The following is a 15397-nucleotide window of genomic DNA, read 5'->3' on the forward strand; positions in this document are numbered from 1 at the left end:
GATGCTGGTAGAAGGGCTGCCATCCTATTTTACTCTGCTCAGAAGCTAGACGGGAAGCTGTGGTTATTATCTCACCAGATATGGGTGCCTAAGCAGCACTTTTCCTTGAGGGACTGTCAGCCTCTTTACTCTGTCTGGAGCAATTACATCAGCATTTAAACAAAAGGTCCTCGCTTCTGATTTAGATACATCCTATCCAGCATTACTCTTGGTTTATACAATTATATTTCTCTTAATCTCACCAGACAGAGAGTATTGTAAAGGTTAAGTAACAGTGATAAAGCAAGCTTGATATGAAAAAGCAGAGGTTTGAAATCTAAGATCAGTTTCAAGATCTAAGAATATACTTTAGATTCTGGAGTTTGATTTATAAGTCTGCAGATGATTGGGACTTGGCTTTTCAAAGCAATTAGCGTTGCACAGCACAACGTGTTCAAAGCGCAGCTCCTATTGACTTTTGCTGCAGCTGTGAGTCCTCAGCACTTCTGAATATCTCAGCTGAGTCAGCCAGAAACCGAGGATTACATCACTAGTGACCACCCATGAAAAGTTTGTGCAAGTTACTTGCCCAAAGTCAATTAATTAAAACCACTGGCAAGAAGAGACACAGCCCAATGCTCTGAACAGCATTCATGAGATTATCTTCCCCACAGTCCCCATTTTAGAATTTTCCTGTTTCTGCAACAAATAAGATCCTATATACACAGGCTCCCTCACTACACAACCCTGACGCATCCCTAGACAACAAGAAATGATTCCACTCTTTTAACGGCAACATGAGACTATGCTGTAATTAAAGTGCATACCACAACAAATGTATACAAAAGCAGTGCATGAAGACTGCAGCTACAAACATTAACTTTGGCATTTCCTATTTTTTTTTACTTTTAAAAATAATATATTTAATTTAGTAGATTCAAAAACAAAAGCTGAAATAACTAATTCCATCACAAGGAAACTCACGTGTAACAGAAGTACACCACCCAGACCTCTGCATTGATGTCTAACTGGAATAGCAGCAGTTAAAACAGTAGATCCCTGTGTAGTCTAATAGTTCATCTCTGCATAGGTGGTCACTAGTGCACATGGACAAAGATACGCAAATTGTTGTTGGGTTTCTCAAGTACATGGTGACAAGGCAGGAAGACTCTGGAAGACACCTGTGTTTTCTGGTGGGAAGAGACTCCTCAGCTCCATCTTCACCTGCGCCACTCTGTCCTGGCCCTGCAGCCTGCCCAGCCCCCATTCATGCCACCCAGTGTCCCAGCCCTCCTGCCACATCCCCAAAGCCCACCCTGCAGAGCTTGTGTCCCAGGCTCACTATCAGCAATCTCAGGCCTTATCACCAAATATTCCTCACTTTCTCAGGCTCATAGCACTTTTGTCAACCTGTCTTGATTTCCTTTGTTCCCAGTCTTTCTCATCATAAGTTTTGTTGGTTCCTCATTTGAGTTCAGCCTTCTTTTCCCAACAGTTCCATACTGGGCCCAGTGAGTCTTTATTCTCTCAAGTGTCTGTCCCAACCCACAATCCAGCCCTTAGCACTAGCGATTAATCAAATCCTTCTTTTACACAATCTGAAGATCCTTCAGAGAAGCAGCACCCAGTGCCAGTGCTGGTGCCAGTGGTTGCTGCTCCGGCAGCTCAGGAGCCTGCCTGCCTCTGGGCACCACTGCGTGAGCACCCTCCACCATGCACTCCAGACCAGACAGCAGCAGAAGGGCCAGCCTTTGAGGGGCTGTTCCCTGCTTTCACTCAGGAAGGTCTTACACAAACTTTTATGAAACACAAAGGCAGATGTAGTGGTCCCTGCACTACTGTTTTAAGGTGTGCAAAATTCTCAGACAAAAGCTGTCCAGAATTAATATCCTAAAATACAGCCTTGTTCACAGTGATAAATAAAAAAAATGAAGTAGATCAGTCTGAGATAGACAAACAGCATGAAAACTCCATTCTAAAGAAGGGACAGAGGAAAAGTGTAGTGAGGTGGGGAAAAGATTAATAGGGAGTTACTGATCACTCTCCAGTACTGGGAGGCATCAAACGAACCTGGCAGGCAGCATGTTGAAGCAAATACTGTTTGAAACACTACAGACAGGGCTAGCAATGCCATTACTCCCAGTGCCCCACATCTGCAAGTGCAGGAAAGCTGTCCTTTCCCTGGCATAAAACCAGCCAAACACTAATGATTAAGAACGGGCATACAGCGCCAGAGCTCAGATCCATCCAGCCCAGAGCTCAGATCCATCCAGCCCAATGTCCTCAGCCAACAACAGCCCAAACCACATGCTGAGTGAAATCTGCTGTTGTGGCAAGCATGTTTCTCACAACACCCTTCAAAGCTCCCACAAGCTGCAGGGTAGTGACTCTCGCAGGCACAGCTGGTCTCTACTATATCCTGGCTTTGCTGTCTTTATGGGCTGAGCTGTCACTCAGTCTGACAGGCACTGGTTGCAAGGTTGTGATCAAGTCTGATCAGAAAAACAGATTCTTTGGAGACTTTGTCTCCTACTAGTTTGTAGGTCATCCCTCCCTCCCTATATCCCTCCAAGGTCAAGTCCATTCTGCATTCACACTATGTTCCCTACCTATCTTGCATGCGTTTTCTCTCACCCTTTCTAAACAAATGCAAACTTCTCCTTTTATTGTAGATGGTGTTCCAATGTAGTGAAATCACTACATTGTTCATTTACCAGCAAACCATCAAGCCATATTTGTTTTGGTATTTCTTTTTCAGTACATGCCTCCAGGTGCTTAATGACTTTTGTTTTCCTCCCAAGTATTCATGCAAAACTTTTCCGTGCTTATTCTCATGTGTTTCTCTATAACATACACTGTTCATTTCTCCTCTGAAAAACACACGAGAACCACTTTGTAAGCACAGAATCTTTTATAACATTCAACACACAGTCTGTATTCCTCAGCTTCAATTTCTTCTAACTCATTTTTCCTCAGTCAATTTGCCTGCCGATGTCAGCTCCCCACTGAACAAGAAGCTTTATAAAAAAATGAACTGCATTCTGTACATTCTAGCTACCTATTTTATGAAATTATGAAAAAGCAAGGCTGGGATACAGATTTCTAGCTTTCCTAAATTCCTTTATTTAATAATCATACTTGCAATGAGGGCCTTCAGGATAATGCACCTCGGGGAGAGGTGTAATAGAGTAACACAACAGACTTCTAAGTCACATGTGGCAGAGGTCAGCAGCAAGGGAAAATTAGCGTCATATGATGCTTGTTTTATGTTCCATGACAAGCGAGTTGCCTGTTTTGTGATAGGTTTTTATCAACAAAAAAAAATTTAGGACTTGTCGGCAGCTTTGTCAGAGAAGGTTCTGCCTACCTTAATGAAGAAAGGCAGGAAGGCTGAGTAAATGACCTTTAATTAATACTGAAACACAGAGTGAAATGTAGGTCACCTTTAATAACCATGTTAGAGGAACAGCTATGTGTTTCATTTCTGTAGAACTGTTTATCAGTCAAGGGTTCTTATTGGATACAATTTGGCTTACAAAGAAATACTGAGTTAAGGGGAAATGCAAGCACTAGAAAGCTGTAATTGTATGCAACTAATAACCAAGCAAAGGAACTTGGAAATGCCTCAAGTGGAACTGAGGAAGGCACAGCATTTTAGTACTATCATATAAATATTATGAATGGACTACAGTCTATAGGGGGAAATGTATTTTAGTGGAATGAGTATTTACAATGCTAGATAGAAATGGCTGAATGAAAAATACACCGTCTCAAGTAATATCCCTTAGGATTCTATGTAATAGCAACCCAGCCATGTAGTTTGTCAGTAGCCCACATTCCATAGAAGGAATCTCATCTCTAGTAAGAGTTAGATCTCTCACAGATGATGAGGATTACAGATCACAGGATTATAGAGTCCAGAAAGAAGTGTTCAGGCAGCACCACTACATAGCCACCTTTTATACAAAGGGTCTGACTAAATGCCAACCATGGGGGATAAATCCCAAGGGAAAAAAACCAACAGTACTGCTGTATGAGAGCAAAAGATGTGGGTTGCAGCATGTAGAGAGAATTTACTTGGCCCCCTTGCTATAACATTACAGCAAAAGGGTGTTATTCTGCCTATCGTATCGCATCAAAAGACAGTCATTATTGCACATGTAGCTGGAACCAGACCTCTGGAGGGATTTCATATTGAATAAGCCCAGAACAGGCTCAGACAAACTGAATTTCTGAGCAGTATGACAGATTTCTGCATAAACCAGAATGGCTATCTTGGTCAAAAGAATTTATGACAGGATTTTTCCAGGGAAACACTGTGGCAGCTTCTTCCATCTTTCCAGAAACATTTTTCTATGTGACTATATCCTTTACTCTATGTGAGAATATGTAATACTTTGCCCTTGGATATAAGGGCATTCTAATGGGCATTCAGAACAGCTTGCGTAAGAGTTTGTATTTCCTGTAAACATTTTTTCATGCTCTAGATACATTCTCAACAATGTTAATTTTAAGATGTTGTTTATTCTTTGCACTTACTGAGCTAATTTTTTCATTTCTAATATATCTTTTCTGTGGAGATGCACAATCAAGCATAAGCTACCTCTAAACAGTTGTGCTGAGACAGCAATCCAAACAAATTCGAGGTGAATCTTAAATTATAAAAGCAACTGATAAAGTGACTTAGAGGAGTGGTGGTGTAGAGCAGATCACCAGCAAACAACATAGCATATCATCTTCATTGGCCATAACTGTCACACTCCTAGCAAATCATAGTGGGCCAGGCTACATATGAGCAATTCAACTTATGCTTTATCCTAGTGACTTTTGCTATGTAGTGGTATTTCTACAGCAATGAGAAGCTGAATGAGTCCAGTGACTATACAAATATTTGAATCCACGCTACGTAGACTGTAAAAGCTGGTTGGATGTCAGTAACCTCTGTACGACAAGCACCTAAACAGGAAAAGAATTGACCTGCATTCCCTATGGACTAACCAAAAGCAACTTGGTTTAATGTAACAGTATTTCAGGACCATAGTACTATGAAGTCACGGACACAAAAATAGATGATTAAAATTCCTAAAGGTAGTAAAGACAAACAAGTCTGTAAAACCACCATCTGATTTCACAACACAAACCAGTCACAAAAGTGTTAAAGAATTGGGAATAACAAAATGTGGGAGACAAGAAATAGAAGCTAAAATCAGCAGGGACAATGTGTTCTGATGTCATACTTCACTTCATTACAAATGCATCCTGCCAAGCTAACAAGAAATCCCTCCATCTCTTGGGGAATTCACCACCTAAAAATAAAACAATTCTATTTCAAAAAAAGGACTGTGTATTTCCTTTTCCTGACTATAGAACTGTAATCCCAGATTTGTGAGATGTAAACACAATCTGAACATAATATGCCAAGAACTTAATCTTGCTTTCGGGTAGGGCAACTTCAAACAATATCTTAATGTACATTAAAGAATGGTCTGAGCCCTTAGATCAAAAGAACAAAAGCAAAGAGGATAACTACAATATACCTGATAACTGCTTAGAACAGTTTTCAAAACCTGTGCCTTTTGTCCACACAGGAGGATATGACATGGACCAAAACCGGAGAGACATGGAAAAGAATTGTGCATTACATTGGCACTTACATTTCCCAGATGTCTTCTGGTAGGTTAGCTGGAATTTCTGTTAAGCCCCTTCCTCGACAATCCACTACATTGTTGCTGCAGGTGCAGGCAGATGGGCAAGTGATAGAACTGGCACTGCACGATGGAGGTTCAGACTGGGAACCTGAGACATAATGAAAACATTAAACATTAGTTTTGAAAAATGATTGCCTGAGATTTTAACAACAAAATACATCAGCCTCTGAGTTTTCCAGATCCTTTTACTATATTAAATAAAAAATTATTTGGATTCAGTGAATATAATGTGCTACAAATCAACTGCAGAGAAAACATGTAAAAGATTACTGTGTTCTTATTCTTCCTCAGTCTCCACTCTATCAATCTCTTTCCCTCATGAACACTTCTTTGGTCCCCTCCATGATCAGCCATATCAATTTATTCAAAGATTTAAAAAATAAGCCTTAAGATCAAGTAGTATTTCCAAAAGTTATCTTTGCCTAGAAGTTTCCATTACACAAACACTCCTTGAGTATTTTTACATACTGAGAGAAGACTGTCATCAACAATAACTTATGTTTTTGAAATGAGGTAACCTGTTACGGCATCAAGACTGGAAATATAAAGCTAGTTTTTTCAAGATTAGACAATGCAGTTAATGGAAACATAAAAAGAATTTAGAAAAATGTGAGTTCAAACCTTCAAATCCTTGCTTAATCTAATAATTCCATTGAAAGACAAGAAGCTACTTACAGAGCAAAGGTTTAGCATGAGGACGTGGCTCTATATACATTCTAGTCAATCCACTGGATTCAGGTTTAATTAAGTGTCATTAAGTTTTTTTGAAACTGTAGCAATTATGTCAGTTTTACTCAAATGGTTATGATTCTTACATCTAAAATTTTGATATATACATACACTTAGACATAGATAAAATGGTTTTGCTACACTAATTGAGGTTATCAAGATGTAGAAGTTATTGACTTATTTATGGTGAGTCATATTTCCAAAGTACATGTAACACAAGAAACCTCAAGTATCTTTTTGGCCAGACACAGGGGACTGAATGTGAAGGCATGTGTTGGTAAGAAGTGACAAAATCATAACAGAAACAGGAAAAACTGGTATTTTTTTAGATTACAGTAGATTATAATCACAAAACATATTTGATCTTTTGGTTGGAAAAATTAAAACATCATAATTGTCAAATAACAAATACACGTGAAAACATGGAAAACTATACACAAAGCTGTACATTCTTGGGGTTTGTTTTGGAAAAGACCCATGATTGATACTTTCATAAGTTATAACTGCAGGTGACAAAAAGTCCAAAAACATTTATTTGCATCAATTCGAAATCCAATATCATTATGACAATTAAAATTTTATAACAATTCAACATTCTTATAAATGTTGTCTCTTGATTTATGCCTACATACCCTCTGGTTTAGCCCTTAACTACGCACAAAAACATCAACTCATATAGCAAGCCTACATATGTTCCTATTTTCAAAGACTTGGAAACAGCAACGAAAAGTCAACATCAGAAAGACATCCAGTGGCACCTCTAAATATCATTATTGTGAAAAGCAGATACAGTTTGAAAAGATGTCAGCTGAAAACTTCTACAGGCTGACTTTACACTTACAGAGAGAGCTCTCCTGGAAAGCAAAAGACAACTACAGCAAAATGATGCCTTCCGTTAGAAAGGTATTTTATTCTGATGTGAATTCATTTCTGTTTGTCTGAATGTCCCTTAGTTCAAGCAAGCGGTCATCCCCTTTAAATATTATTTTGTAGCCAGGGATGACAGAACTGCCTTAAAGTATACTGTTGAGTTTCAGGATAAGATCACCATTTCAACTGTGTACGAAATGTTGCCAAAGTAAGGTATTGGATTTAGGTTTTTTTTTATCGGGTCATCACCTGACTTTCTGTCACGACAGCAGGAGAAAAATGTGGGTTTCATAGCACTATATGTGTTTTAAATATAGCTTTCATTGATGCTAATCAGAGCTGTGAGTGACTGTATTTTGGCAGACCAGACCTCAGAACTCCAATTCAGGCATCCAGAAATTAGATTTTCAGAGGTAGTGACCATCTTGAAAAAAATTGATCTCACAGGACATTTGTGGTATGGGTAGGGGTCAAATTCATTCTTTATGAGAGTGGGCAGCTGCTTTCATCGTGAGATGATCCTAATGATCCTTTCTCTTTGCTAAAATATCCTGTCTCATTTACAGTCCACTTTCCATCTTCCATGACAGTTGCAGATAAAGAGTTTACCAGCAACAGTCTTTTATTGCAACACAGAGCTGGTTTCAGTACTAGAGCAGCTTCACCCTACAGAATCAACTGGACAAAAATCTACTGTAAAAAAATAAGTCAATAATGTAATTAAAGTCTAAATCCTAATGCATATGGCCCATGGAATCAAATTCACATTTATCAGGCAACCTGAACTTTGACTTGTTCCAGTTTCAAAATCTTATTAGATATTGAGTTAACATAGTCTACATATGTGACCATGTGTGTAATACAGTATTTAATTTGTAGCTATTTGAACTAAACAAAAACCCCAAAAATCTTCACTAGTTAAACATGAACATGTATAACAGGCAGGACAAGCAGCTCTCTTGGGTCTGTCTTCTGACTACAGAAATGCAGGGCAGACATACCATCATTGTGAATTAATAGAATTCGTTCAAAATTAATGGGGCTCTGCTGCGTATCACCAATAGCACTGCCAGCTCTGCCTTTCATGGAGTCTAAGGTTTCTGTAAGATTTTAACTGTGAATAGTTCCAAAAGTAGTTTATATTGCCTCAAAATGCACTCAGGCATCTGTTATGTTTGCATAAGAACAAGAGGTTTGTTCTTACAACCTGATCACATACATTTTACATTTTCTCTTTGTCTGCCTACCTTGTGGTGCAACGCTCAAAACAAAATGAAGAATGAGGGAAGTGCAAATGACCTATTGCAAGCTTTTAGGGATAGGGAGAAATTATCAAACTGGGAAGAAACACTTCAGAGCAATCCTTGCTGTCTGGCAGGCAAAAAGAAAGTTGGCAACAAGGTCAAATCTTCCACATACCCTTTATCATCACACGTCTGATGTGCTTTCTGAAGAGGCTTTGTAGCAAGGGGAAAATGCATTTTGCACAATTATAACACTACAACATATCACTGTGGGTTAGAGAAGCAGCAATACACTCCCTTTCCATTAGGGCACAACATCAAAAAACCTGATGTATTGCCAGTTGGAGTTTTAAGAGTGTGTTCCTGATTCTACTGCATCTAAATCAACAGTAAAAGATTCAGTGGAACTCAGCTCATCACCTCCACATTTTGTGTGATTCAGTATTGCAGAGTGCTGTACATTGAAGGAATGGTTTGAAAGGAGGTTATTATATGAAGTTCCCTGAAAAGAGAGAGAAAAGACAGAAACACCAGTCTTCCTTGCACAAAAAGCAGGTGGCAACAGTAAAAAGTTGATAATTAATATCATACTACAGTTAAATATCATGGAACTTTCCAGCAACCTTTTGAATGGAAAGGCCAAAAGGTAAATCAAAACATTATTTGTGCTGTCCACTAAGCCTTTCGGATCCCCTCCAAACAAACACCGATATATAGTTGACTGAAGCCCATAGGAGTCCTTTTATTTACCCTGAATTTGGACCAAAAACCATTTACCTGTGATTTTCCACTACGAAAGAGGAACTTCTATGTGAACAGAGTTTTGATTTATGGATAGCGAGTAAAACAAATAACCATTAGTTAACCAGGGAGGTACATGATGTCAAAATGTAGAGAGAAAGCAATATAATGTCTTTATTCTTAGCGCAGATGCAACCAAAATGGGATGAAAAAATAACAGCTTATACTGAAAGAAAGTAAAGTAAAAAGTAAAGAAAGAGGCTGTCTTTGTGCGGACTCTTTATTTTCCACATATGATGAGTGGTCAGTTTTCTCATTTAGCTTAAAATAGGATGGAAAAAGGAGTATTTTCACAAACTTAATTTTTCATTATAAGCTTGAATTCTCTGAATGCCCCAAAATATCCAGTACTCCTGCCACTTTTGACTGACATCTTGTGCTCAGAGTAAAAATACTTTTGATTCCATGCTGAATACAGCCCTTTATATTTGGTGCATTTCTTTCTTCTTCATGAGCAAAAGTAGATCTAGACTGTAGACTTCTGAAAACTTTAATGAAATAAAAAGACTTCGTGCATAAATTATCATTTTTATCAAATGCTTTTGCTTATGTTTTTCCTTTGCAAAGAACAAAATACTGTATTACACATGCACACTCAACAAGCATCTAGCACATATTCCATTGTCCTGGTTTCAGCTGAGATGATTTTCTTTATAGTGGCTGGTATGGGGCTATGTTTTGGATTTGTGCTGAAAACAGTGTTGATAATAGGGAGATGATTTAGTTGTTGCTGCACTAGTCAAGGACTTTTCAGCTTCCCCTGCACTGCCAGGTGCACAAGAAGCTGGGAGAGGACACAGGATAGTTGATCCAAACTGACCAAAGGGCTATTCCACACCATATGACGTCATGCTCAGTATATACAGCTGAGGAAGAAGAAGGAAGGGGGAGACGTTCGGAGTGATGGTGTTTGTCTTCCCAAGTAACCGTTACACGTGATGGAGCCCTGCTTTCCTGGAGATGGCTGAACACTGCCTGCCCATGGGAAGGAGTGAATGAATTCCTTGCTTTGCTTTGCTCGTGTGCATGGCTTTTGCTTTGTCTATTAAACTGTCTTTATCTCAACTCACGAGTTTTCTCGCTTTTACTCTTCTGATTCTCTCCCCCATCCCACCGCGGGGGGAGTGAGCAAGCGGCTGTGTGGGGCTCAGTTGCTGGCTGGAGTTAAACCACGACATCCATCAGCACTTACACAGTCAGTCATCTGTTAAGGTAAAGTTTTCTTGAATAATGCTATAAACAGAATTTCAAATCTGATTTGGATTTAACTGCTTCAATTAAATGAGGATCTGTTGTTAGCTCCATAGCAGATCTACAGAATTAAAGCACAAAAAAATCCAAGAGAGTTTAATCAGTTTAATGTTTGTATAGTTGTGAAGAGCTGGTAAAGAAAGGACTGGCCAAGAAAACAAGTCTAAGTAGGCTATGGAATTTAAAGTTCCTAAAATTAAAATTTGGGTATGATTTTCATAGGTATGCAGCCTATAAGCAGACAGATAGATAAAAGGGCCCAAGGCAATACAGCCTCTAAAGAAGGATATCTGAAATCTAAAAATGAATTTTCCTTTTGCTGCCAATACTTCTTCAAAAGAAAAGACACAGGAAAAGCAAAAATATTTCAGGATTCCTGTTTGTGTCCTTCACAAGTGCACTAAACTCCTTATGGCATGGATGCAACAAAAGGAAATGGCCATAGACAAGCCAGCTGCATTTACGTTATTTCCCTTCTGAAGTTCTTCTTACTATCTGTCATCTTGTAATTTCAGATTTTTTGTTACACAGCAGCACTAGTTCACCATGTTAATTATATTTTTCTCTAAGAGATAAAAATCATCAACTCAATTATACATTTTGCTATAAAAAACCAACACTAACAATGTGGAAGCTATGATAGGAACATATATTACTATGCTTTTTGTGCCTGATGTAATGGAATGACAGCCTCAATGATTATGGTAGTTAATATTTGGCATGCCATTAGCCTGCACTACTTTATTTTAGAGTCTCAGACTATGGGTTTGGGGGAGAGAGGAGACAGGGGAGAGACTTAGGACCCAGCAGTTTACAGAGAAATTAAGTGCTTTTTTCAAATAAGCATCTCATTGGCCTCTAGCCTTTTAAGAGCAGCAAATAGACCAATGTTACAATTAGAATAGAATGGTTATGGTGTATAAATGAACAGCCTAAATGTCACAGGCTGCTAAAATAAATTTTGCAATGACTAAATAAACTAAACAATCTCATTTGCACTGACACCAAATTACGGCACCCTAAGTAGTGTGCTTTATTACTTCCTCACCTATCCAATTGCCTTTGCAGCAGTTCTTTTCCACCAGCAAAATGTTAGTTATTTGTAAAAAATATTAATGGATTTTAAGATAAATCTGACAGGATTTACCGGTTTAAAATTTACCGGTGACTTTAAATCATTTTAAGTATAGCAGACATGAAATTATTGATCAATAAACAAAACACTACAAGTATTGCAGATCTGTGGATATATTATGACCTTTTGTGGTTTAATTAAATAACCCATTGGAACTTCTTACAATGCTGGGACATCTGAAATCAATTACTGCTTCATGAGCTATAGTTTTCACTAGAGTCCCAGTAATACAATCTCAGAAAGATACCTAAAGCAGTTGTATTGCTCCTGATTGGTGTTTGCATCCTCATATTAGAATACACTTGAGTGTGCATAGTCCTGCAGAGAGATATGGGCAAGTCAATCACAAGTGACTATCTGCAAAGTTAACATTCCTTATTGATGGCAAATATTCCACTAATGGAGAAAAATTTGTACACATGTGTTTATTCTACAGGAATGTGCAACAAATGGTTTATGCAAATATTTCCATCTCTGGTTGTTCAACAGCTTTTTGCTGAGCACAGCATTAAGTATTTATGATTAGTGACTTGAGCCCCTGATTGATGATGTTAATAACATCAAGTTCATGGTATGCAAAAATTTGCTAGTTGTGAATATTCATTATTTGATTCAAATTCACTGTTTTGCTGAATATTCCCAAACATTAAATTTATCTGTTAAAAATTCATGGCACATAAGCACAACTGTTCTGTAGGCAAAGTCAACACCAATTTGTTTACAAACAAATAATAAGGAATAAAAAAGGAAATATCCAATTGCAGTGAAAGGAATGTCTGGCGTAATGAACGAAGCCTACTTCATTCTACAAACCTATGCTGCATGTTTCAAAATATATCAGTAAAGTAACACCATTGAAAATCAGACCTTACTTCACATTGTCTTATCCTAAAAATACTAATATTGCAATTATTTAATTAACAATAATAGCACCAAAATTGTATGGAATACTTCTAAACAAAATGGAAGAAAGTAGAACAAAGAAGCAGGCCCACCTGTAACAACTGAGGTTTAATAGGTAGATTTGTTCTTCTGAAGGATTAATAAAAGAGAATCTGTGAGACAGCTTAAGTCCTTTCAAAACTATGACAAAGTTGTTTTTCTCTCAGGGAAATTTATTCCATCTAAGTCTTCCATAGGAGGGATTGCAAAGTTAGAGTTGGAACATCTCCTATGCCCTGTGCCCACTCTGAGCCTTTCTTTGAACATCTTTCTTCAGCCTTGTCAACACAGGCATTTTCTCCTAAAAGCCACCAGAACTTAACTTTCTGACTATTGTACCATAAGGAAAGCTGTTAGCATGTATTTGGTTCTCTGGGTTTGTATACTATTTGCTCTTCCAAAACAGGCTAAAGACTAAAAAAATAAGGCTACTAGAAAGTCTTAAAGGATGTAGTGCTTCTGCAGTTCAAATGGCATCTATGCATAGTAATCTCATTAAAGCCAATTCCACAATCTGTATCAGCAGTCTGAAAGGTGCATACGAAGTGACAGTTAAAAATAGGTCCAGAATAATACAGTGAACTTATAAATACATTCAAGCATAAAAATGAAGAAGAAGACAAATTATTTAAGTGAAAGGATACCACCTGTACAAGGTTAAAAGACTGATAATGGTCATGATCAATTGTAAGCTTATTAAGACAGTATAGTTCTGGAATGGCCTTCTAAACAGGTTATCCATTAAGGAACCTGAACTGTTTCATGATGAAATTTGATAAAGTTATGGAAGGGATAGGAATAGTTTAAGACTATGCTTTGAGTCCCTGGGGTTTGATTTGCTGGTATTTGAAAAGGAGTTTTAAACACAACTTGATTTTGTTTGATTGCACGTTTGTCTTTGCTTCCCCCCGCCCTGCATCCTTCCGCACCTAACATAGGACTTTTCCTGCCTCTGCACAAAAGCTGGTCTCTTCAGGAAGAGGAGGAAGATGAAATTCACTTCAATCAGAAGCATTACAGATTGACACAGCTATTCAGAGGATGTCGGGCAGAATGTGACATTTCTCCTGATAATGGCACCTGAGAGGCCCAGCCTGGTCACGAGCTCACCCAATGGCCAGATCTGGAGTGAGGAAACACTTTTTTCCAGGTGAGTAGGCAAGGGCCGAAGAGTGAGGCATTGTCCCCTTCCCAGAGCCACCCCGGAATTCCTTGGACGAAATTCTTTGGCATTTGGGACACGCTAAGGAATGCAGGGCAATAGCGACCTTTCTTGCCTTACTGCTGGGACAGGCTGAGGTTGCTGCCTTTGGTCTTTTGCAAGAGACCTCTGGTACATTCAAGCTCTTTATGGTATCTGGAACTTATAGAATAAAATTCTTAAGGATCTTCTGACCTAAACATTTGCCTGGAATGATGAGGAATTAATTCAATGAACCAGGAGATCACTTCAGTTTTGGTACAGGGTGTCCGTGCCCAGGTGCTGGCAGCAGGGCTGCTGCAGGGGCCTCTGTGAGGAGAGGCCAGGGCTGCCCTGTGCCGGGCAGAGCCTGTTCCAGCCAGTTCCACAGCAGCCCTGCTGCAGGACACAGCTGAGCCTGTCAGTGAAGCTGGGGGTGCCTCTGTGAAGGCGTATTTGAGAAAGGGCAAAAAGGTGCCAGGCAGTAAGGAGCGAGGAAAAAAGTGTAAGAAACAGCCCTGCGAGCAGCAAAGTCAGAGAATAAGGAAGGGGAGGAGGTGGTGGAGCAGATCGTGTTTTCTCCCCAGCCCTGTTGAGGAGGGGGAGTAAGAGCAGCTGGGTGGGCGTCTGGCAACTGGCTATGGTCCACACACCACAGTTTTAATGCAACTATATAACATCACTAAATTTCACTGTCAATAAAACAGAAATTCACATGAACCCAATATTGACTGTATGCAACTTCGTATTTGCCATTTATTCATTTATGGAATTCTGCAGTCATTTTATAAGCACCTCCATGCTTTTTTAAATCGCTCTTCTTAATTGAGTATCCATAAACATGTTGCCAATCACATACATGTATCGAACAGAAAAAGTCTATGGATTTCATACAAAGGCTTGGCCACATACTCAAAGTCAACCCATGTTCCTTCATATTTAACACTGCCGCTCTCTGTGAACTAGCTCAGAACAAGGCTGTGGTACTGATCCGTGGCAGGACAGACCACCATGATGCATTTCCATTGTATACCAAAATACTACCAAAATACTAGTAATAAACAAGCCACTGTTTTTGGACATTAACATAAAAACTAATCACATTATTATTCTTACAGCAGCAGTTCAAAAGCTCAATGGCTGAATAATTATACCCCAACCCACCATCATTAAATAAGCATTAAAGAGCTACACATACTGCTTTGGGGAAAAGAGAATTCCAGAACAAAGGTAATTATACTGAAAAGGTAAGACATCATTTTCGGACAGTAAGACTAAATTTGCTGTAATTTAAAGTCAATTTTCAGCTTTAGTTTTCAAAGAAATATTAAGTGTCTTAATAAATACCTATTTACATCTCAGATTTGCAAGATGGTCCCCCAAATAAAAAACACCATATGTGGCATCTTACATATAAAGCAATTCAAGAAGTAAATTCTTACAGTATGAAACAACATAACTGCTAGTGCTAGAGCAAATTTAAATTTGTAATAAGAAACTTAACAGAAACAGAAAACAAACAAACTCTGATAAACAGCAGTTAGTATCTCTCCAAACC

The 15397-nt window shown here is 38.7% G+C and overlaps 1 protein-coding gene across 4 annotated transcripts in view; it reads right to left on the minus strand.

Annotated features, from left to right (window-relative positions):
* SLIT3 (slit guidance ligand 3) overlaps nucleotides 1–15397 on the minus strand; it is a 543690-nt gene that overhangs the window by 181456 nt on the left and 346837 nt on the right. For all 4 annotated transcript variants that reach the window (XM_075509986.1, XM_075509985.1, XM_075509988.1 and 1 more), the window contains one exon: nucleotides 5634–5775. In XM_075509986.1, the coding sequence (XP_075366101.1) occupies nucleotides 5634–5775 (142 nt within the window). The remainder of the gene's footprint in view (nucleotides 1–5633; nucleotides 5776–15397) is intronic.

The sequence above is a fragment of the Mycteria americana genome, chromosome 8 (assembly GCF_035582795.1).
Source record: "Mycteria americana isolate JAX WOST 10 ecotype Jacksonville Zoo and Gardens chromosome 8, USCA_MyAme_1.0, whole genome shotgun sequence".
Lineage (NCBI taxonomy): Eukaryota > Metazoa > Chordata > Aves > Ciconiiformes > Ciconiidae > Mycteria > Mycteria americana.